Genomic DNA, 23,711 nt, shown 5'->3' with positions numbered 1-23,711 from the left:
ATGCGTAACGTAATTTTAAGAGGCAATTTCACAAACTTTTACTGCACTTCCACCAGGAGTTTTATATTCGTCGGTGCTCAAGGTCACAGTTGTAAGGGAAATCCATGCGGATATATTACACAAATATAATAAATGCCCTTAAATAAGCGGTGAGTTTAATCTCCCTGATTTTCCTTCTCCACCCCCGCTTAACTTATATATCATCCGCGAAACGATCAAAGGAAAGATTAGACTGCCACGCAAAATGCCCGCCAGCGAAATTCATCTGAAGCCTTGAAAAGCAAAGGAAACGCATGCTGTTTAAATTTAAATTCGCTTTAATTGCTCTGCACTCCAATTGAATTGGCCGCAAAAACATATATTTCAAGTGACAAAACATTAACGAATTAATGAATAATTTCCGTCAGGTATGCAAAGTGGTTTAGTTAATACAAATAAACGTGTGTCGTGTTTATTGAATTAATATGCCCGTTTAGATTTGTTCACAGCCAATTGCATTTAATTTACAAAATTGTTGTACTTCATTAAAAATTGCAAATCGAATTCGAAAACTCAAATAGCCGAAATTCAATTTTCATTGAATAAGGCATTCAATTGCATGATTTCTATATATCTGCTCGATTCAATTTAATTTTGTGAATTGAATTACATGGCTAAGCACCCAGAAAATGTAATCATAAATTTGGAGCACAGCACATAGGCTGGCCATCCAACCGAAACCCAATTCCCTGGCCACTTTTCGATACTCTTGGCCAGATAAACATTTGTCCTGGCCAAGTGACACTCTGTTGCTGCAACATATTGCATTTTAATGGGAATTTCGTTTTCATTGTCAACACTTTTGTGAATTATGAGGCGCTGGGTGGGTGGGTGGTTGGTTGGTAAGTGAGTGAGTGAGTGAGTGAGTGTGGAAAGTAAACTGGTTAAAGGACACCGGAGTCGTAAATTCAGGCTCGAGATTAGAGAACTGCAAGTGAAGTTGAACGAGATGAGCTCCTCCTGGCTGCTCATCCATGCCACAGCCAGCCAGGACATTTGACACTTTTCTGGCTTAATGAGGCAGGAAGCTCCGTCTTCGCTCTGGATCCTTGCATCCTCGAATCCTTGGGATCCCTGGCTGCCTCTATTTCTCTATTGTCTTCTGGCCGCACATTTGCGGACGACGTGTGTCAACGCATTGTGCGGTGTAAATTGCTTGCTGCCACATCTTCCCACACCCATGCCCATTCCCGCAGCCCCGCAGCTCCGCATCTTCGCTCATCCGGGTAACCAATGCAGCACTTGTGAGCCCGCTTGTCACCGCTCCTTCACCGCTTCCCCCCACCCCTCCTGCTGTCGTACCGCCTTCACCTCTTCAACCCTTTACCATCCCACTGCCGAGCATCGAGCCATTCAAGCCGCCGCCCTGCGTTGACAAGTTGTGTGCATAAATTGCAACTGCCTGGGATGTATACAAAACATGTGAAGGATGCGAGGCTGCTGCTGCTACTTCAGAGCACTGAAAAACAAACAGGTTCATCTAGTCCAAATATTTATTAAGTAATCTAATATTTAATGCCAAAAATATGGTTATGTATCAAATGGGTTTCAATTGAACATCAAATGCTTGTCTATATTTCATGTAAACTACTTAGTAGCATTATGTTTCTAGTCAAACTATTATATCCAATAGTAATTAAAATTAAAAAGCTTAAATGCATATGTTTTACCATCCCATAATTAGACTATTTGTGTGCATACTTAACATTTCTTATTAAAATGTTAATTTCAACATTTTGAATTCGAAAGCTGCTGCAGACAGCTGAATTCTTTATTGCAGTGCCTTCCTGATGTCGCTGCTCCTGACTATGCATGAGTACGAGTGTATCCTTGATGCTTTAGGATTTTATTTGCTGGCTTAATAAAGGCATCAGGCATCAGGGAGCGAGTACCAAGTACCCGGCCGAAAACCGGCCTCAAGTTTCAATGCCCTCGCCCTCGTCCACCCCGCCACCTCCACCATCACCTTTACCCCTTGATAATATGTGTAGGTGCATATGTATGTGTGGCAGTGCTTGTGGTGCATCCTCACTTCCGGTTTGGCAATGCAGCATGATGCAGCTTAAATTGCTGCCTCAATTACACATGTCTCGGTCTCTGGGTATCTGTGTGGGTTTTGCAGGGTCAATGCTGCCCGACAGCCGGCACTGCTCTTCAACTTTAATGCGATTTTAAAGGTCTGAGCAGCAGCAAGAGCTGTCTAGAAACGAGAACCCGACTGCAGATGAGGTCGTGACACGAATGGTATTATGTTTTCATTAATTGCAGCAGCTTTTTATGACAGGATACGGAATTTAAACGGCGCTTTCAAACTGCAAGTAGTTTAGTTAATAAAATAGATTTATACAACTTCAAGAGCAGTCTTCAAAGATAGATTTTGAAATATTTTGAAATTATGACATACACAAAAATAAGCATAAGATGCCAAAAGAAAATATTCAAATTAAATACGAATATTTTAAGAGCTTAAGCAACAATTTAGCAAAATTATAATGTACTCTCTAACACACAAAATTTTCGAGATCTTTTCCCCTCTCTACTAAATCCCCCTTTGGAAATCCAAAAAAAACATAAAAAATACCCCTTTTCTTCGCCAGGCAAATGCAAATTCGCTGGAATGCAATGCACATTTAGATGCGCTGGCCATTTGTATTGTGTCCTGACTTAATTAACGCTGACTTACTCATGTTGCCAGGACTCGCACCCCCCGCCCCCTGCTCCTTTTAGCCCCCCGCAGGACTCCTTCATAAGCCGCTTGCTGGCATTGTTGCTGTCTTTTGTTTGATAATTACTTTTGATAACTTGGCTCTCTCTCACTTAGTGAGTCTGTCTCTCGTTGTCCCCTTTTTCGCTATTTTACTTGGTTTTCCCTCTGCTTCCCCCCTGCATTTTCCCCGTTTTTCACGCGGTTTTTCGGTTTATTTTATTGTTGTTGCTGCTGGCGGTTTTTAGCTGCCGGCATGGTGCATATGGCGCCATTACAGAGCTTATCAGCCAGCTTTCGAATAAGCTTTAGTTTTAGTTTCAGTCCCCCCCACTCCCCTTCATGCGACCCGTTGGCAAGCGACCGGGCTAAGTGCTGCTGCGTAAGCCTTGAGGTAGGTCAAGTAAAAAATTTCAACCAGGCCCGTAAAGGGCAGCGACAACACGGACTGCGCTGAATAATGCAATTAACATGGGGCAAAGCCGCGTTGCAAGACCATGAAATATTAAGGACCAGATGCGAGAAGGCTTAAAGCTGCCACGTGAATCGCCGCCGAAAGTGGCAGATACTTCAGTTTGTGCCGAGGAATAGCTGTCTGGCATTATAAGTAATATTCGATTCCATTGAAACGGCAAAACCGTGATTTATAAATAGCAGTATAATTCGAAGAATCGAAAATATAATAAATATTTTGGTTATATTTATAGACAAAAATTCGACGACTTCCAAGTTCGGTAAGCAAAAATTTGTTGGCTTGAGAGGTGTTTTTGGGCCCTATAATATTTGCCACTCAATTTACATATGGTAAGGCATCCAATTTTATACCCTAACCCCAAAGTTTCCCCCTTTATCAACTATTTGGCATGCAAATGTGTGTGTCTGTGCATAATGTCCCCCGTTGTTGTTGTTGTTGTTTTTGTTGTTTCTGGACGTTTCTGTATCGCACATTCGGTTTTATTGCATTCCTTTTTCGCACGCACGAGGCATCAAGTCTTCAGTTCGTACTCCTCTTCTAAATGTCAGCTGTCAAATATATATAAACATACATACAGACCGTATATAGATATGTCCGTGCATGCCTACACTTCGAGAAACATACTATAAGTTTGATTTTTAGTAGCACTCAGTAAGCCCTCTTAAAACAATCTTATAAGAAAGAGTTAAACAACAAGAAAACTATAAAATAAAGTACTTAGTATGCAAAGCATTTAACTTTTCTTTATGCCAAAAATAAATTATGTAAAGTTTTAGAACAAATAAATCAAAAAATAAATGATAAAAAGCTTGATTATTAAAATTTTGTTAACATTAAAAACTAGCTAATTTTATAAATCTCGAAAAATTTTAAAAATAAATTTAATGAACATAACTTAATACCACTTTAATAATTCAAAATCCATTTCTTCGGGTGTACATGCATATTTTGTATCCATAAGTTGGTAACTTTTGCCACAGTGTCCTTGAGACGTGTGTGTGTGTGTGTGCGTGTGTGTGTGTGTGCGTGTGTGTATGTGTGGGTGTGTTTTGTCTGTTGCCAAGTGTCTGGGTTTTTGTGTTAGTGGACAGCTGTTAAAGTGACAACATCGCGTTGAAAATTTATGCGATTGCTTATAAATCGGATTTATTTTAGATATGCAGGCCAGTGATTCATTGATGATACCGGCAAGTTCCATAAGCGTGTTTAGAGCAATCGCATAATCAACGGTGAGTTTTATAAGCCTGGTTTACTGTCTCCAACCGCCAAAAGTGACCCATAAAAAGTGAATTAATTCCAAAAGTGGTTTTATTTTAAGACTCTTCGCTGAGAGAAGATTTGAATTGATAAGTGTAGTGAAGATGAAACATACTTTTGCTCAGTTCACCAGCAATTCAAATGCCTTAAACAACAAAATAAAATAGTAAAAAAATACTAATATATTTTCCAATTAACAAACTCTAACCCACATTTGCCTAATGAAAGGAAAACCAAGCCACTTAGCTTAATTTCCCACACAAGCCACTTAATCGCAATATAACAAGTTGATGGATATCAGACCAATTATTCAAATCATTAACATAATTTCGATTATTCGTATGAATCCATAGGAGCGACGGAAAAAAAATGCAAATCAAAAGGTCATTGAATCGCCCACAAAAGCGTAAAGAAACTGAAATCGCCCCGAAAGACATCATTTGTATGGCTCGGCCATAATCACAAATAAATAATTAACAAATTTTGATTGAAAATGTCAAATTGCCATAGCCCTGAGCTAAATCCGAAACCGAGACGCTGAAGACCCACAAAGTCAAAGAAAAAAAAAGAAGATGTGTGTATATAAAATGTATGTATAAAATGAGTAAATTTGCATAAAAGCGGCGATAAAAGAGAGCGCCAAAACAATTTGTCAATGTAACGCCCAAGAGACTGCCCCGCCCTCTCTCCTTTGCCCTTCCCCCCACACACACCTTGGGGGCTTTTGGGGAGCGGAAGGGGGGCGGAGAGAGAGGCACAAGAGGAGGTGGTGATAGCGTGCTAATTTGCGAAGGCAAAGTCAAAATAGAGCCATAAATATGGCCAATGTTTGTAGTGGTTTCCTTTCCTTCCGGACCACCACACACGCTGTCTCTTTCGGCGGCACCTATACCTCTTGCTCTATCCACCGCCCAAATACCCCTCTCTTTCCCACATTTGGACATCATTAAGCCGACAATGTGTAATTACACATTTATCGGTAAGGCAACCTGATGACTTGTGGAGCGGTCTCTCACCTTGAGCTTTTCACATTGATTCCAACTGCAGGCCAAAAAACCGCTCCGAAAACTCGTCCACCATCCCGATATCATTGAATTCAAAATTCGTGCAGTAACAATAAAAGTAAAATAGTAAAAAAAAAAGAAGGTGGTTAACTAAACTGTTATTACATCTGCGATTCATAGAAAGACCAATGGTGAAAGGTGGTTGGGGGAAGGCGAATCGAAAGTGGAACGAACGGAAATATAGCAAATGAAGCATTCGCACCGTGGGCCACGCAAGGAAAATTTTGGACCTGCCCACAAATGGAGCGTCAGAACGCGAAGGTTTCTATTACGTGAGGAAATTCTTAAGAACCTGAGGAATTCACTTTTCTGAATGTCTGCTATCGAGCTAACTGAGTGCATTAACCCTGAGGTGAATGTTTAATTTGCCATCAAATGCAACTGTAGTTTGCACCAAAGAGTGCTTAATTTTAATAACTGGAAAGTTATGAAAAAATGTTTAAGTTTCCAAGTTCGAAACATATACAATATGACCTAATGAGCGGCTTAAATTATAATTAAGGAACTACAAGGCAAAGTACGCAAATTTTTCAAATGACAATCAAAAACAATGTCAGTTTGCGAGTCTCAGTAGTTTGTGGTCAAAACAATGGCTACCATTTAAGACGAGGAAGCTCAAGAAACGCATACCATAATTACGATTATTAATTCGAAGCTACAAACCAACCACCTGCTTCCCACATTTATTAGCCCATTTATTTTGTAGTTTACACACTTCCACGTTTCTCAAGAGCAAACTTGCCCCACGGACAAGCGGCTCCACCTAATTTTTTCGGACCCAAAAACCAATAAATGTTAATTCAATTAGGCCGTATCTAAATCGGCCACAAAGCTTGCCCAATTTTTCCACTGTAGATTCCGAGGTGGGTGAGCCCAAATTGCATTCCAAGCCCGAATCCTCCAGCTGTTGTCGGAGTGGTTATGGCGCCGCTGATCCAAAACCCGAAAAGGGTGCCCCAAACACAACGTAATGCTCCACTTACTTCCTCGAATACACGAATCGAAATGTGCTTTCAATTTGCACAAAAAAAAAAAAAACTCCGCCGCATACATAAATTACATAAGTTGACCATAAAACCTGTGGAAACGGAGCATTTGCAGGAGAAGAAGCCGCAGAATGGGTGAGGTAAGTGCACCTTTTTGGAGCAGCTCTTGGAAACTGGTTGGCCAACTGACCTTGAAGCCACACGGAGATGGGGCCACTTACGCAATGCAGCGTATACAGCGGATTCCAGTTCGATCTTCCTCACGATCTACACGAAAGTCAACAAATTGCATCTACCCCAACGACCAGATTGCAAAATTACATTTGAAGTTTTTATTTTTTGGTTTGGATGCTGAGTGTTTCCCCCAACAACACTGAAACAACAACAGCACATGGCAGATCTTTGACTTGTCAAAAATGTAAACACAAACGTCTCGGGTGGGGAGAAAAATAAAAAAAAAAATAAAAAAAAAAAAGCTGAAAAGCTGAAAAGATGTCTAAAAAAGCGAAGCGACGTCGCTGCCGACGCCGCCGCTTTTTGGCCAGCTCTCAAGTGCGATATAAAAGCCCGGCCACAAGCCGCTCAACGATCCACAGTCCAAAGTCGCTTGCAGCGAAATACATCTATCCTATACCCAGTGCACAGAAAGTGGAAACACCCCAGAAAATATGTTCAAATTCGTGTTGATCGCCAGCCTGCTAGTCGCCCTCTGCATGGCAGCTCCTCCCGTGAGTGTTTAAAAAAATATTTAAAAATTATGAAAAAAATATGAAGAACTCTGTTGAAAGTTTACGGGCTAAAGAGTCTGCATTTAGTGACAAAGTAATGAGTTTATAACGTGATATTGCTGCCGTTTCCGTTGATTTTGCTGCCTGATTTTCACGATCTCACGCACTTGGGTCGCTTGGTGCTGCGATCCATTTCGCATTTCTCAAAGCTGCCGCACTTGACATTGCCGCAATAGCTGCCAGTAGCTCCAGCTAGAAAATTAAGCACACAAAATATTAATTTTTTTTATTTAAATTTGGATAGTAATATAATATGGTTAAAAAGAAGTTTAAGAAGAAAAATTCAAAAATAATTTCAGGGAGATCAAGATTCAATTAAATTCAAAAAGGTCCTACCAGAAAATAATAAATTATATTTTTATCGAAAAAATTAAATTTATTATAAAGGCTTTCCACAAAGATGATTTTAAAGTCAACGCAAAAGTAAAATCTATAAGTACCGGTCTAAAAAGGTCAAAAAGCCACTTTAAACAACTTGCCCATTCGATAATACTTGTTATAGTATATGGATAGTATATAGTATCATATATAGTCAGATAGTTATGTAGATAGTATGCTATATAGATGGTATATAGAAAACTTACAGTTCTTGCTGCCGAAGGGCGATTTATCGGCACCGGAATTTCCCAGGACATTCGGTTGAGCACAGCTGCGACCGTTGCACAAATTCGGACAGCATTTTCCGCCGATGGCGCTGCACTCGCTGTCATGCAGGCATTTTGGGGTACAGTTCTGAACCTTGCTGGATGAAGGACAATCTGGTGGAAGAAAGAGGGGTTATTTCCATGAGAAAGCTCCGCGAAAGCTGAGAAAGCCAACACTTACCACCCGCAGCAAAGGCAGCAACCACACAGGCAGCAATTAACAGTGAAAGAAAGCCGAGCTTAACTGAAATTATATAAATTTATAGGCGAATTCTTAGTGGTTCCGCATTTCGTGCGAATATTTATAGCGATTTGTATGTGAAACCTACCCATGATGATAGTTGAACGTCCGCTACGTTACTATAGTTAACATCGACTGGCGTTCAACGGGCTTTATATGCCCCGATCGGCGGTTTCGAGTCGAACGAGTTTTCTGCTTATTTGCCTTTGTATTTTTCATTTTTCACTTGATTTTTATATATGTTTTACCTCCCCAACTTGCCTTGACGAGAGGTACTAAAAACAAAGGAGAGAAAAAAAACACGGACAAAAACAACAGCAAAGCACTTATCAATTTGACTTTGAATTTACATACGAACAGGATGGAAATACGCGATATCTGAAGACGCTACCTCAGAAATATATTCAGTTGAACGTGTCTGCAATTTGAAGTATTCCTATAAATGTTTCGAAAACTCGATCATCTCAAACATTCAGATAAACATCTCTACATTTTGAATTATTTTTACAAATTTTTCGAAATCTGGAACTCTTTTCAAAATCTATAACATTTTTATAGATACCATAATGTTATAGCGCATAAAACAACCGTAGTTCTCGAATCTCTGTCTTAACTACATCGACACATTTCAATTACTATTTCATGCATTTGGATAAAAAAAGGGGAAAATGTGTCAAAACGTCGTAATGAATTTGTCATTTCTTCTTCTTTAACTTGAACGATGGTTGAATCATCCAGACACAAACTACGTTTATACGAGGCTCCGGAAGTCAAGAAAAACTATTTTTGAAAAAGTAAAATCACATTTTGTGTGACTTGCTTAAATTGAAACTTGTTAGTTCAATAGGTCATTGAAGATATTGTAGGCAGGATTGCAGGAAATGGGGAATCCCGCTGTCTACTTAACCGAACCTCAGAATGGAGATCTTAAAATTGGAAACTTGTACAATTTGTTATTCAAATATACATGAATAAATTTAGCAAAAAGGGGGCGTGTTTTGTAAGCTTGACCAAGAGATATTATTCTTAAAGATACAATCTATAGACACTTGAAAGCGAGTTTCTAAAAGTATTTGTTTTTTTTTCAGCGCGAGGAGTCCGATGCCGAAAGGCAAGAGAGGGAGGAGTACGAGAAGTATCAGAATGAGAACGCCCAGTACTCGTTCAATTCGAAAGTGGATGATAAGATTAACGATGGACAAATCACCCGTACCGAGGAGCGCGACGGAGGCACTGTTCGTGGTTCCTACAGCTACTTTGATGGTTTCGTGAAGCGCCGTGTTGAGTACGTCGCCGATAAGGATGGCTACAGGGTGATCAAGGACGAGATGGAGGATATCGGCGATGGTCCACGGTTCAATCCCGAAGGCACCGCCGACGTGGAGGGCTCTCTGATCGGCAAATACTCCATCAAACTGGATAAGGACGACGATGAGAAGCACTACAAGGACATTCATGCCTAGGGCAAAATGAACTGAGGATTTCTAACATTTAGAAACGGACTGAATACTTTGTAGACCCCTAAAGTAGAGTAAAACACCATCTGAACAAAAAGTTGTACTTCTTCTCCCAAATAAAATATTGAAAAAATTCTAAACAAAGGCCTTTAAAAATGAATTCCACTGAATACCAAATATCATAAGTCCGGTTCCACTTCATCGTATTACTTTCTTATTTTCAAATTTATTTGTAATAATGTTTATGTATTGGTTAATTTTGCGGTGAGTGCATTTAGGAGCAAAATGTTCTTCGTTTAAGTTTTGTTTTTGAATTTAGTTTAGATCGCCATTGCTTCTTGCTGATGTTATTGATTTACTGGCAATAATTTGTGTAGTTTTCTCATAATGTGTTTGGTTTTCCGTTTATGGTGTATCTCATTTATAATTTTCATTGTATTTTTGTATTTATCAACAGTTATTAGCTTAACATATAGGGTCTCGTTTAGAAATCAATTACGTGTATTACAGTTACATTTATACGCTACATGCTAAAGAAATGTGGGCATGAAGAGTCTTAGATCGTTTGGGTGGATAATACTAAACTTAAAGTATTACAAATTATAGCCTAAGCGCTGGGCCAAAGCGTTCTCCAAATACATTATGAATATTTCATAAATTACACTGTAAACTTAAGTATGCTTAACTAATAATAAGTATTGATCATGTTCGCGTAATCAAAAACGAACCAATCAAATCACGCATATACAGCGATTAAATTATAAAAATATAGTCATCCGACGTGAGTGAGTCCATATGCTAACCTAACCTCGCATGTACTTCATAATGCTTTATATAAATTACATTTAAAACATAAATATTTACATTAGAATTAATTCTTTAGTTTTCCATTGTTTATGCCTATGCCATTTCTTCGATCATACTTGCTTTGCTGTATTTTAAATGATATCCATATCAAGTTCTATTATTTTTTACGTGCTTGTGATATCCTTAAACAATCACAAAAAATAACGAGTATCTTAAGGGATATGCAACAAGCACAAAATAGACAACACTAGCTTGCATTTTAGGCCTAACCCCTCGATCCTATCTTTATACAAAAAGTGTTACGAATTGCCAGTGTTCTTAGTTTACATGAATTGCAAATGAATTTTAATTACATTTATGTATTGTTGCCATTGCTGTGTCTGTGCGTAAGCCTCTGCACGTCCGTTGTTCTAATTTGTTTGTTGTACACTTGGTTTTTGCTATTTCTCTTTGATTGCTATAGTTCACAATTCAAACATTTGGTTGGTACCTCTCTACTGGGATCGACTAAAAGTACGGGTCTCTAAGTAACTACAATACGTTATCCACCTCATCTAATCACACAGGCGACACACAGCTTGGCCGAACCGATGCAGTCGTCGTGGCAGAAGGCTCCGCACTGCTGGCAGATCACCATCGCATTGAGTGAGCAGGCGCAGTTGTTCGCCGTGGCCGTAGCCTCATTGCCCGGCGGAGTGTTCTCCCCGCTTTGATGCAATTGCAGCAATTGATGCTGATGCTGAGTCGCTGTTGGCTGCGATTGTGGCTGCTGGTTGATCGGCGAAGGTGCTGCAGTTGGTGATGCGTTGGTCGTCACTATGTAGTTGTTGCCAGCTTCCATAAGCGCGACAGCCGATGAGTTGGTATTGCTGCCGTCAATGTACGCGATGTTGGGTCCTAGACGGAAAGTAAATTCATTTATTAATATTAAGTATACGGCATGAAACAGCGACTCTTTGGTTAAATACTTACAAATAAATTAACTAATCTATTAAATATAAACGTATTTATTAACAAGGTGTTTCCGTGTCTACTATACAATTTGTTACCCAACTTTTTGTGGGTTATTACTTTTTTCAAAGTGTACAAACAATTTTAATTTTGCATTTTATGAACATGAAATTTAAAACGAAAATCAAATACAAATCATAATCATATAAATTCGAAAATGGTAAAAACTGAAGTAATATCGGTTCTTTCTATTTCATTTAGGGGCATTGACATCCCTTTAAATTAAAATTTCATGCAGCTAGGCTAGATAATGTATAATGTAGAAAGTATAAAAGAAATGCGATCACGTAGGTTAATCTAACAAATCTAAGCAACAAACTAATGACTGCGTGCCAATTATGGTAACATGACCAATGATGAATTTGTGGGTGGTGATTTGAAAGACGTACCTCGCTAACCACTAATAATACACCAATTTACCTGCAGCGATATTGCGCCGCACAATATTCGCGGCTGCGCCTACATTGCCCAGCGGCTGCGGCTGCTGATGTTGCTGCTGCTGCTGCATTTCGTGGTGATGATGATGCAACGCATCTGTGGCGGAAATTTGTGGTGCTATAACGTTGCCGCTGCCAGCCGTTGTGTCCACCGATGCTGGACGCCCGCGTCCACCCATAGGAATGCCGTTTATGCTGTGCAGCGGATTCTGAACAGTAACAAACTAAATGATACAAATATTAGCATGTAAAAATTAGTTGAAACTCGGCATTTTAACTCACCTGGTTTTGATGCATTGGCGGGGCACTGGAGGCTCTAGGCGCTTGATTGTCAGCTGCACCCACATTGGCCCGATGAACGAGAACATATTGTCCATTGCCATTCTGGTGTATCAACTGCTCCGGTGCAGGCTGCTGAGGATTTTGTACAGGCACTGGCGAGGTCGTCGACTGATGATGCTGCTGTAGCATCTGCAATTGCTGAGCGGTGGCTGTAGCTCCTCCGGGTCCGGGACTAAACACATGCCGGATGAGCGTTGTGGGTGACGGCTTCCGTTGGACATATTTCTTCCTTGGGAAACCACTCATACGCGGTCCAATAACCTAGAATACCAGAACATTAAGTAATGACCAATAAAATAAATTTCTTACACTACCTTGTATACTCCCGGACGTCCGACACCCATGACATTCGGCGGCAATCCAGCGGGCAGAGCTCCGGCACCAACTGCTCCACTGACCAACAGCTCCTCTTGCTTTAATACATTTTGTGGTGGTGCTGCAGCGACAGCAGCTGCCATGCTGCCACTGGCCGTCGTTATGTTGGACATGGGTGTGGCAGCCACCGTTGAAACATTCAAGGTCACAGGGTTTATAGGTGCTGGCGCAGTGGTTGTCGTCGGCTGATGCTGGTTGAGAATCGCCGCAGGCGGTCGCAACTGAGCCTTGAGATTCTCGCGGTTTGGACTATTCTGGATTACAGCCTGGCAGATTTGATAGCTACGCTCCAGATTAACTGCACCCGGTGGTAATCTATTACTGGTTGCCTTGCGCCCCTTTCCCGTTGGCATTTTCGGCTGCAATCTTTGCTGGGCAATGGTGGTTGGCACTCCCGATGGTGGCAGGGTTTTCATAGTCAGCACGTTGGGTAACTGCTGCATACTACTGTTGTGATTTACCAACTGTTGTTGTTGGACTGTCTGCTGCTGGGGGGCAGGTACTGGCGGAGATTGCTGCTGTTGCGCGCCCGTCACAGCAACAACATTGGCGTAGGCGGACGGAATAGATGCGGTATTTGCCGTCGTTGCTGCTGTGGTAGGTGATACATTGGCAGGACGCGTCATTGAGATGATGTTCAGAGGCTTTGCTATGAACTTAGCCTGTGTTGTTGGTGGTGCAACATTTTGCTGCTGTTGTTGCTGCTGCTGTAGCAGATTGTTGTTGGCGGCCTGGGCGAGGAGTTGTCGCTGGTGTAGTTGCGCCTGCTGCAGGGCAAACTGCTGAATTTGCTGATGCTTTTGTTGTGCCGCAGCCTGCTGTTGATGTTGCTCCAGTTGCTGCTGCTGCTGCTGATGTTGCTGTGCGATCAGGTTGGGAGACAAGAACTGCTGGGCTCCGTTGCGGAGAGCCACTGGTAATGTCTTGCCCAAGGAATTGCTACTTGTTGCTTGCTGTTGCTGCTGCTGTTGTTGCTGGTGCTGTTGTTGCTGCTGCTGTGCTGCCGCCGCCTGCAGCGTGAACTGTTGTAGTAGTTGCTGTTGCTGCTGCTGGCGTTGCTGCTGAAGCAAAAAGTTGCCAATTATCTGACCATTGGAATCCACCAATATCTGCCTTTGCTGCTGTGCATTGGACTGAGCGTTCTGTTGCGGCTGTTGCGATGCTTGGTGCGGCATTTGATTAATGGTAAGACTGTTGGTGCTGCTGCATAGGCTTAGGTTGTTGCTGCTGTCGTTGCTATTGCTACTATTGGTTATCACCGTGCTGGACACTTCCATTTCGGCAGCAGACATTGGTACAGCATCACAGAGCATTTCCTGGCCGATCTATAAATGGGTATTGTAACAAAAATGTTTATTAAAATTGGATTTTAGTAATGTTTTCATTGACTGGACTCACATCATTTCCAAATTCGCTATGCGCCTGCGGCATAAACGAATGCTGAGCCAATTGGACCACATCCTGGAGATGCAACTGTTGATGATGCTGCTGCTGATTTTGTTGCTGCTGATGCTGCTGCAGTTTGTCCACTATTTCGCGAACAGCTTCGCTGTCTTCATCAATCAACTGCTGTTCCTCCGTCATACATTCTACCACCTCATCGTCTTCGTCCTCCTCTTGATCACCATCATCTTCGTCACCGAGCACATCGTGGCACACATCGTTGTGCATAATATCGTCGATGACGTCGGCATCTTGCACTACATCCATCAGATCGATAGCTTCATGGCTAAGATTTCGCTGCTGATCTCCGCTCGACTGCGAACTGCTTAACTTAATGTCACCAAAGTTCCAATCGTGCTGCACATGCTGGTACATTTCATTGGAGTTCAACTCCACGGGTAACTCCTGCTGCTGCTGCTGTAACTTGGCCACAGTTGAAAGCATGGCTTGGACATTTGCCAACGTGGTTTCAGCTGCTGCTGCCAGCGTCAGTGGAGCCGTCGGTGCTCCGGCCGACGATGAAGTTGTGGGCGCGGTCGTCGTCGAGCCGGAATTGCTACTGGAGCATGAAGATGACATTGAGGCAGAGGAGGATGAGGACGATGTGCAGCTGGTCGATGTAATCGAACTGGCCGGCGTCGACCCAGAAATTGAGCTTGCAATGGGGAGCGGTGAGTCCTCCGGCTTATCACTATGCTCTTCCAGTTTATTAGCTGCAGTTGTCGCCGCTGCAAAAGAAAACATGGGTCATTTCATATTGCTTTTATACTTAGAAATAACTCTAATTACTGTTGGACGATGAAGATGAAGTAAAAAAGTTGTGATTGATGGTTGATTGATGTTCTTGAAAATATGCTGTTTAAAACCAAAAAAGAAACATTAGTAACTTATTCTGGCAATTGTACTAGTCAAACTTACCGTGATCGATAGTATCTGAGAAAACGAAATCATGGCTATTTGTTCCTGTCGTTAAATCTGCCTCGTTTGAATTGTCCAAAGGCGCTTTGGTTTCTGAAAGAATAGTAATGCCAGTTTAAATATGCCATTTATATGCGTGGAGTACTCAAAGCTAATGCCATGCTATATTCTTCGCTCAGAATAATGGTCTGATAACTCTTACTTACCAGCTGCTAGTTCGACGTTTTGTAAGTAGCTTACAAATTGGTTGGCCACCTCCGGATTTGTTGCTAACGCTTCCGGCTTTGGTGTGTGTGGGGTAACAGCAGCAATTGCTGGCGTGGTAGCCGCTGATGCCACGGACTCCACATCTTCCCTAGCATCCACTTGTTTCATGGCAACGATCGTCTCCTTACTGCATTCAGATGGCTCAATTTTATCACAGGTACTGTTGATAAGTGGCTGATGTTGACGCTGAAGCTGCTGCTCGTCCATGATTTTCATTTCGGCTGCGGAGTGATCCACAACATCAACCATTGGAGTTGCGACAACATTCCCTGACGCATTAGGAACAATTTCGCCCATCTTCGGCTGCTTGCTGTCCTTTGATGTGCTGGGCAGCTCGTCGAGATCATCGTCCAAATTAATGGTCGCTATCGTTGTGGGTGCCTGCTTGCGCTGCGAAGGACTGCTCGATGGACGTTTGAGGGCGCGGCGTTGCTGTTCGTTAAGCACATTGTTCTGGCTGCCAGTGGCTGGAAACGTGCTTGATTTATCTGCTACTGCCACTGCTACTGTAGTTTTAGCTGATGTCGTTTCGCACTTTGTGCTCTGCAAGTTATTCAATAATATAACTGGGATATATATAATGGGGAATATTAAGTAACTTACCAAATCAAATTTTAATTCAGTCTCATTATCACATGTTGCTTGTTGCAGTGGTTTTTGTTGCGATGTCGCTGGTGGTTTGGGCTCACTCTTTATGCTTGCTGAAAGCTTCTGATTCTTGCAATCGCTTTCTAACTTATCCTTATCCTTCCCCCTTGAATTCTTTTCGCCCCAAAAGGGCTCAAAGTGTTTCAGCTTCCAGGGATCCAACTTGTTCTTTTCGCGCTCTGCTTCCGTTTTAAGTTTCAGCTGGTTTTCGGGTGTAAACTCGCCTTCGCTTAGTCGTTCCCGCCACTCCAAGCAGGCTCGGGCAAAAAACTCGTTGTTTAGACATGAGGCACTAAGCCTTATAGCCTCCGATGGACTGCCTCCACTTGCGCTGCTGCTGGGCTGCTCTAGTTCGCTGGCCTCGCGATCCACGCTGGGCAGCAGTTGTATGAGATTGTATTGATAGAGCGGCGGCAGCAGCGAGAACGTTTGCTTGTTCAACAGCGCTCTTAGGTTGGTGGAGGCCAGTATGGAGTCGGGGGTCTCCAGGTCGATCTTGCCGTCTTTTGTTTGCTCAATCTGCGCTGCTGTCGTCAGCTTCTTATTGCTCCTCCGACGGGGCTTAACACTAAAACCGGGTATGGAGGCCAGGACCTCTCGCATGGTCGAAGCTTGAGAGGTGCCCGCCTTGCTGCCGGGTGAGATGGCGGATGGATAGCTGGAGGTGGCTTGGGCTTGTGCTGCGGCCGCTGCTGCTGCTGCCGCCGCTGCTGCCGCCGCCGCTGCTGCTGCCGCTTTGACCTGTTGCTGTTGCTGAATGCGTCGGCTACATATTAAACGCGTGGGCGGGGCAGGAGCGGTACTGACGGCTGCTTCTTCGCTGGGCGCCATCGGTTTCTTCTCAGGTGGTATTGGTTTCACGATAATGCGTGGCAGGTGGCGTCTGGAATAAAATTAGTATAGAAATTTAGAGTTTCTCGTGGCGCCCGGGTAAATTGTTTTATAACTAACCTGAGACTGTGTGTGTGCTTGGTAGACGGTGACACTTCCAGTTGCTCCAGCGCAAGAGGATCCTTCTCGTCATCGTCCACCAGATTCACATGCTCCATTATCATCGTAGGCGGTGGAGCGGCCAATAGGGATTGCTGCTGCAGCATCGGCTGGTGATGCTGATCCGCTTGTGGAATGAGAAGTTGTTGGTGCTGCGACGACGTCGTCGTCGTCGTATCCGGCGTAATGGTTTTCATTGTTAATCGCTCTGCCTAATCTATTTACAGCGAACTTTTGATCCATGCACCCATGTCAAGCAAGTTTCTTCCGCACATACTGGAAATGTAGAGGAATAGATAATTTAATATTATTTTTTGTTTATAATTAAATAGAGTTGTATGTGATAGTTTATTTGGATATAAATTAAAAACAGAGCATTAATTCTTTACTTTAAATTGTTTAACAATATACAAATGCAACTAATTTAACATGATATGTAACAAAAGTTAATGTAACTTCTTCTAGTTTTCAGATTTGAATTTTGTTTATTTGATTTATCCATGTTGTGGTTCAACCAATATTGCTTGTTTTAAACGCTTTCAAGCTTCCCAACCGAATTTTAAATGCCAAATTAGATGGCAAAACTAGTTTTTGGTTCATACTATAGTGCACGAAATTAATCCTGATCGCTGCACTAACGAATTGTCCATTTTAAGGCAAAAAGTGTCTGTATAATTTTAACGTTGCGCCCTTTGTATATGTATGTACGTCATCTGTGTGTATTTATGTGCGTATATATTTCGTTAGAAGTGTGTGCGTGTGTTTTTTTTTTTATATGTAATCGAATTGCGGCTATGCGGAGATTTTTTCGTTTGTTATGCCTTAGTTTTATTTATTGTTTTTGTTTTCCTTACGACTTTTCTCACTTGCCAGCAGTAATTTTAAACAAATCAACAATGTAAGAGCAGTAACAACAACAAATACGAACGACCTGCAAAGTTGGTTATATTTTTTTCTCACGCACGCATACACATGCACACAAACACACACAAATGCACACCAGCACAGCGGAGAAGTAGAAAAATTACTTTTGTTCCTATTTAAGTAACTATTTGCGGGTATTTTACCTATTTATGGTACGGATTTTGATCTGTACTAGAGCACTATCTTTTGCATAATGCCGATTTCCGCCTCGTTAATGGCTCACTAAATTAAATATTGAATGGGGGAAATGTGAATGCCAAACACACAAACAAAGCAGCTACAAAATGATTCTTTTCTAGCCAACTATGCCGGTCCCTTTCTGGCGCACGCGTTTTCCCCTATCGGGCGCAGCGCCCGTTTCTCTCGCACACTCACTACGCAGAAAAGCTGCGTTTAATTGAATGAAATTGTTTAAGTTACTACAATACAAACACTCGTCACTAATCACACCAACTAGTTAATATTTTTTCGTGGTCAGTTTTAAACGCAAAACGCTCGAATTTTTGGCTGCCCAGCCAAGTTCGATGGGGTTGTTGATGTCGCATCCGATACATCGGATAGGAGCGGATGTATTTGCGCAGTCACTGCTCCCGCACCAGGGCTGGCAACTATCGATTAAACGATCTGGTCAAGAAGTAGCTAGAAAAAAAGCTAGCCAATATGAAGCGTTACGTACGTAGCGGTTATTTGATTTGAACTTATGTTATATATTACGTAATTAATGTACAAATATAATTGCATAACTTGTGCATACATTCAATACGAAATATATTATATAAAAATAAACAAGTTCTAAGATCAAAAAGTACGATATATCATTTTATAAGGTTTAGACTCGAACTTATGCAAATACGTAACATACATGTTTAAATATAAAAATAAAACAGCTTATATGGGTTCAAATACAATTTGCAAGATAATAACTAACAACGGACTTCAAAATAGCGTAAATAAAAGGCAAGACTAAAAACAAGCCAATATAGTATTCCACCCACCAAAAAGGCCAACAAGTTTTCACATCCAATTATCGATAACTTTGCACCCACAATCGATAGTTCCGCAGCTGCTGTGTGTTGGGCCGGCAAATTGTTTAACTGGCTAAAATTGTTGATAATGTTTTAAGAAGTTGCGACACCGAGCAAACCAGACCACCGCAATGTTTTCGATGTGCAAGCAGACGCATCCCGCCACGGCGGTGGAGTTTTCGATAGCGTGCCGCTTCTTCAACAATCTGGATGAGAACCTGGTGGTGGCGGGCGCCAATGTGCTGAAGGTGTACCGGATAGCGCCCAACGTGGAGGCGAGCCAGCGTCAAAAGCTGAATCCCAGCGAGATGCGTCTGGCGCCCAAAATGCGACTGGAGTGCCTAGCCACATATACGCTCTATGGCAATGTGATGTCGCTGCAGTGCGTCTCATTGGCGGGTGCCATGCGGGATGCGCTGTTGATTAGTTTCAAGGACGCGAAATTGTCCGTACTGCAGCACGATCCGGATACTTTTGCGCTGAAAACCCTCTCACTTCACTATTTCGAGGAAGATGATATACGTGGCGGCTGGACGGGTCGCTATTTTGTGCCCACAGTTCGTGTGGATCCCGATTCCAGGTGTGCCGTCATGTTGGTCTACGGCAAACGGCTGGTGGTCCTGCCCTTCCGCAAGGACAACAGCCTGGATGAGATCGAGCTCGCGGATGTAAAGCCAATTAAAAAGGCTCCCACGGCAATGGTCAGCAGGACGCCTATTATGGCATCGTATCTCATAGCACTGCGAGATCTTGATGAGAAGATCGACAACGTTCTAGACATACAATTCCTGCACGGCTACTACGAACCAACGCTGCTTATACTCTACGAACCGGTGCGAACCTGTCCGGGAAGAATAAAGGTGCGCTCCGATACTTGCGTTTTGGTGGCCATTTCGTTGAACATTCAGCAGCGAGTGCATCCGATTATCTGGACCGTGAACAGTCTACCCTTTGACTGCCTACAGGTGGGTGTGAAATATTTTAAAATGCCGCTTTCCTTTTAGGAGTCAAAACGTTTAATGTGTAATTTTCACCTTACAGGTTTACCCGATTCAGAAGCCCATTGGTGGTTGTCTGGTAATGACAGTCAATGCTGTAATCTATCTTAATCAGAGTGTTCCTCCATATGGCGTCAGTTTAAACAGTTCAGCGGATAACAGCACTGCATTTCCACTGAAGCCACAGGATGGTGTTCGGATCAGCTTGGATTGTGCCAACTTTGCATTTATTGATGTCGACAAGCTGGTAATCTCGCTTCGCACTGGAGATCTATACGTGCTCACGCTTTGCGTTGACTCAATGCGGACGGTTAGGAACTTCCATTTCCACAAAGCAGCCGCCAGTGTGCTAACTAGTTGTATCTGCGTTCTGCACTCCGAATACATATTTTTGGGATCACGTCTCGGAAATTCCTTATTGCTGCACTTTACAGAGGAGGATCAGAGCACGGTCATTACGTTGGATGACGTGGAACAGCAAACGGAGCAGCAGCAAAGGAATCTACAGGACGAGGATCAGAGTTTGGAGGAAATTCTTGATGTAGATCAATTGGAAATGGCACCCACCCAAGCCAAATCGCGTCGTATTGAGGATGAGGAGCTAGAGGTTTGTAAACAATATACTTAAAGTTTTGAATTGGTTTTAAATTTGATCGTATTTGCAGGTGTATGGCTCTGGAGCTAAGGCATCGGTTCTTCAGCTGCGAAAATTCATATTTGAGGTGTGCGACAGTCTAATGAATGTAGCACCAATCAACTACATGTGCGCCGGAGAAAGAGTGGAATTCGAAGAGGATGGCGTTACGTTGCGACCACATGCGGAATCTCTGCAAGATCTAAAGATAGAACTAGTCGCTGCCACGGGTCACAGCAAAAACGGAGCTCTGTCCGTATTTGTAAACTGCCTTAATCCTCAAATCATAACAAGTTTTGAGTTAGACGGCTGCCTCGATGTGTGGACTGTGTTTGATGATGCCACTAAGAAGTCTTCGCGCAACGATCAGCATGATTTCATGTTGCTTTCACAAAGGAATTCTACATTGGTTTTGCAAACAGGACAGGAAATTAATGAGATCGAGAATACGGGCTTTACGGTTAACCAACCGACCATATTTGTCGGTAATCTTGGACAGCAGCGGTTCATTGTACAGGTTAGTTTAAGGTGGTATTAAATAAGCTACGGGATTTTGTAAATAATAATTTCTTTATTCATTAGGTCACCACCCGTCATGTCAGATTATTGCAAGGAACTCGGCTTATCCAAAATGTCCCCATTGATGTGGGTTCGCCAGTGGTACAGGTGTCCATAGCAGATCCGTATGTTTGCCTGCGAGTGCTCAACGGTCAGGTTATCACATTGGCACTGCGAGAAACCCGCGGAACTCCTCGTCTGGCTATCAACAAGCATACCATTAGCAGCTCTCCCGCCGTGGTTGCCATTTCGGCGTACAAAGATTTATCAGGACTATTCACAGTGAAAGGTGATGATATAAACCTGACGGGCAGCTCAAACAGTGCATTTGGACATAGTTTTGGGGGCTACATGAAGGCCGAGCCCAACATGAAGGTGGAGGATGAAGAAGATCTGCTCTACGGCGATGCCGGAAGTGCCTTCAAGATGAACAGCATGGCGGATTTGGCGAAACAGTCGAAACAAAAGAACTCCGACTGGTGGCGACGTCTTCTTGTGCAAGCAAAGCCCAGCTATTGGTTAGTGGTTGCCCGTCAGAGTGGCACCTTGGAGATCTACTCAATGCCGGACATGAAGCTTGTGTATCTCGTGAACGATGTGGGCAATGGTGCAACGGTTCTTACGGACGCAATGGAATTCGTGCCCATTTCACTGACCACGCAGGAGAACTCGAAGGCGGGCATTGTTCAGGCTTGTATGCCGCAGCATGCTAACTCTCCACTGCCATTGGAATTGAGTGTAATAGGCTTAGGTCTAAATGGAGAAAGACCTTTACTATTGGTCAGGACTCGAGTTGAGCTGCTAATATACCAGGTGTTCCGATATCCAAAAGGTCACCTGAAGATACGTTTCCGAAAGCTGGATCAACTTAATTTGCTGGACCAACAGCCGACGCATATTGAGTTGGATGAGAACGATGAGCAGGAGGAGATAGAATCTTATCAAATGCAACCAAAGTATGTCCAAAAACTTCGACCATTTGCCAACGTTGGAGGACTCTCCGGCGTTATGGTATGTGGCGTCAATCCTTGCTTTGTTTTCCTAACATTCCGAGGAGAACTTCGCATACACCGGCTGCTCGGTAACGGAGACGTGCGTAGCTTTGCTGCCTTTAACAATGTTAATATTCCCAATGGATTCCTTTACTTTGACACCACCTATGAGCTTAAGATCTCTGTGTTGCCCAGCTACTTGAGTTATGACTCCATTTGGCCGGTGAGAAAGGTTCCTCTCAGATGTACACCAAGACAACTTGTTTACCATCGCGAGAATCGGGTTTACTGCCTAATCACTCAAACGGAGGAACCGATGACCAAGTACTATCGGTTCAACGGCGAGGATAAGGAGCTGTCCGAGGAAAGCCGTGGCGAGAGATTCATCTACCCCATTGGCTCGCAATTCGAAATGGTTTTAATATCGCCAGAAACCTGGGAAATTGTGCCAGATGCATCAATTACATTTGAGCCCTGGGAACACGTCACCGCCTTTAAGATCGTGAAGTTGTCTTACGAAGGTACAAGATCTGGACTCAAGGAATACCTTTGCATTGGAACTAACTTTAACTACAGTGAGGATATAACCAGCAGAGGAAATATTCATATTTATGATATTATTGAAGTGGTTCCCGAACCCGGAAAGCCGATGACCAAATTCAAGATAAAGGAAATATTTAAGAAGGAGCAGAAGGGACCAGTTTCTGCCATTTCAGATGTTTTGGGCTTTCTGGTGACGGGTCTTGGCCAGAAGATCTACATTTGGCAGCTTCGTGATGGAGACCTTATTGGAGTGGCTTTTATAGATACAAATATCTATGTCCACCAGATTATCACCGTGAAATCCCTGATTTTTATTGCAGATGTTTACAAATCCATAAGTTTGCTGCGCTTCCAGGAGGAGTATCGCACATTGTCGTTGGCCTCGCGAGATTTTAATCCCCTGGAGGTTTATGGAATTGAATTCATGGTGGACAACTCAAATCTGGGTTTCCTGGTAACCGATGCCGAGCGCAATTTAATTGTCTACATGTATCAGCCGGAGGCCAGGGAATCACTGGGTGGCCAGAAACTTCTCCGCAAGGCGGATTATCACCTGGGTCAGGTGGTGAACACCATGTTTCGGGTGCAGTGCCATCAAAAGGGATTGCATCAGCGCCAACCATTCCTCTACGAAAACAAGCATTTCGTAGTTTATGGAACGCTAGACGGAGCATTGGGATATTGCTTGCCCCTTCCCGAGAAAGTCTACAGGAGATTCCTTATGTTGCAGAATGTTCTCCTTTCCTACCAGGAACACCTTTGCGGCCTCAATCCCAAGGAATACCGCACTCTCAAGTCATCCAAGAAACAAGGCATTAACCCATCTCGCTGCATCATTGACGGAGATTTAATTTGGTCATATCGCCTAATGGCCAATTCGGAACGCAATGAAGTGGCCAAGAAGATTGGCACGCGGACTGAAGAAATCCTGGGTGATTTGCTGGAGATCGAGCGACTAGCCAGCGTTTTTTAGACATCCTATAGTGTCAAAGGTGTAAAGTTTTAGTTTATAGTTGTATTTGTAATTTATGTTACGAGTTTCTCAATTGTAAATCTAGTTTTATAGCCACAACAAAGTATTTTGTTAAGTAAACTTGGAGTTTCTAATGGTTTTGGTGGTCTGGAACACAATTCTGAGTGCTAT

General features: G+C 42.8%; 4 protein-coding genes across 9 annotated transcripts; 2 read left to right on the top strand and 2 right to left on the bottom strand.

The window, feature by feature from the left end:
- The first annotated feature begins 6,899 nt into the window (after window positions 1–6,899).
- LOC6734492 lies at window positions 6,900–9,791 on the top strand. The gene is made up of 2 exons (XM_002081475.3): window positions 6,900–7,253; window positions 9,287–9,791. The coding sequence occupies exons 1-2, from the start codon at window positions 7,194–7,196 to the stop codon at window positions 9,659–9,661; spliced, it is 435 nt and encodes a 144-aa protein (XP_002081511.1). The 5' UTR covers window positions 6,900–7,193; the 3' UTR covers window positions 9,662–9,791.
- On the bottom strand, window positions 7,314–8,383 carry LOC6734493. Its single transcript, XM_002081476.4, has 4 exons — window positions 8,287–8,383; window positions 8,139–8,201; window positions 7,898–8,071; window positions 7,314–7,505 (listed from the first exon to the last, which is right to left on the bottom strand). The coding sequence occupies exons 1-4, from the start codon at window positions 8,288–8,290 to the stop codon at window positions 7,405–7,407; spliced, it is 342 nt and encodes a 113-aa protein (XP_002081512.1). The 5' UTR covers window positions 8,291–8,383; the 3' UTR covers window positions 7,314–7,404.
- A 61-nt stretch (window positions 9,792–9,852) lies between the features above and the next one.
- On the bottom strand, window positions 9,853–18,419 carry LOC6734491 (polycomb protein Asx). Of its 6 annotated transcripts, none has more exons than XM_039292568.2 (11): window positions 17,961–18,418; window positions 16,855–17,169; window positions 15,859–16,786; window positions 15,195–15,798; window positions 14,989–15,081; window positions 14,860–14,925; window positions 14,026–14,798; window positions 12,567–13,952; window positions 12,193–12,513; window positions 11,894–12,134; window positions 9,853–11,359 (listed from the first exon to the last, which is right to left on the bottom strand). In XM_039292568.2, the coding sequence occupies exons 2-11, from the start codon at window positions 17,088–17,090 to the stop codon at window positions 11,013–11,015; spliced, it is 4,995 nt and encodes a 1,664-aa protein (XP_039148502.1). In that variant the 5' UTR covers window positions 17,091–17,169; window positions 17,961–18,418; the 3' UTR covers window positions 9,853–11,012. The 6 variants fall into 6 exon arrangements, with proteins under 6 accessions (XP_039148502.1, XP_039148503.1, XP_039148504.1 ...); XM_039292569.2 differs by lacking the exon at window positions 17,961–18,418 and adding an exon at window positions 17,748–17,763; XM_039292570.2 differs by lacking the exon at window positions 17,961–18,418 and adding an exon at window positions 17,496–17,624.
- A 419-nt stretch (window positions 18,420–18,838) lies between these two features.
- On the top strand, window positions 18,839–23,660 carry LOC6734490 (cleavage and polyadenylation specificity factor subunit 1). Its single transcript, XM_016182009.3, has 4 exons — window positions 18,839–19,807; window positions 19,884–20,447; window positions 20,506–20,991; window positions 21,057–23,660. The coding sequence occupies exons 1-4, from the start codon at window positions 18,974–18,976 to the stop codon at window positions 23,538–23,540; spliced, it is 4,368 nt and encodes a 1,455-aa protein (XP_016027613.1). The 5' UTR covers window positions 18,839–18,973; the 3' UTR covers window positions 23,541–23,660.
- The last annotated feature ends 51 nt before the right edge of the window (window positions 23,661–23,711 follow it).

The sequence above is a fragment of the Drosophila simulans genome, chromosome 2R (genome assembly GCF_016746395.2).
Source record: "Drosophila simulans strain w501 chromosome 2R, Prin_Dsim_3.1, whole genome shotgun sequence".
NCBI lineage: Eukaryota > Metazoa > Arthropoda > Insecta > Diptera > Drosophilidae > Drosophila > Drosophila simulans.
The sequence above is the reverse complement of the archived record's forward strand: the minus strand, read 5'-3'. Positions and strand labels throughout refer to the sequence as shown.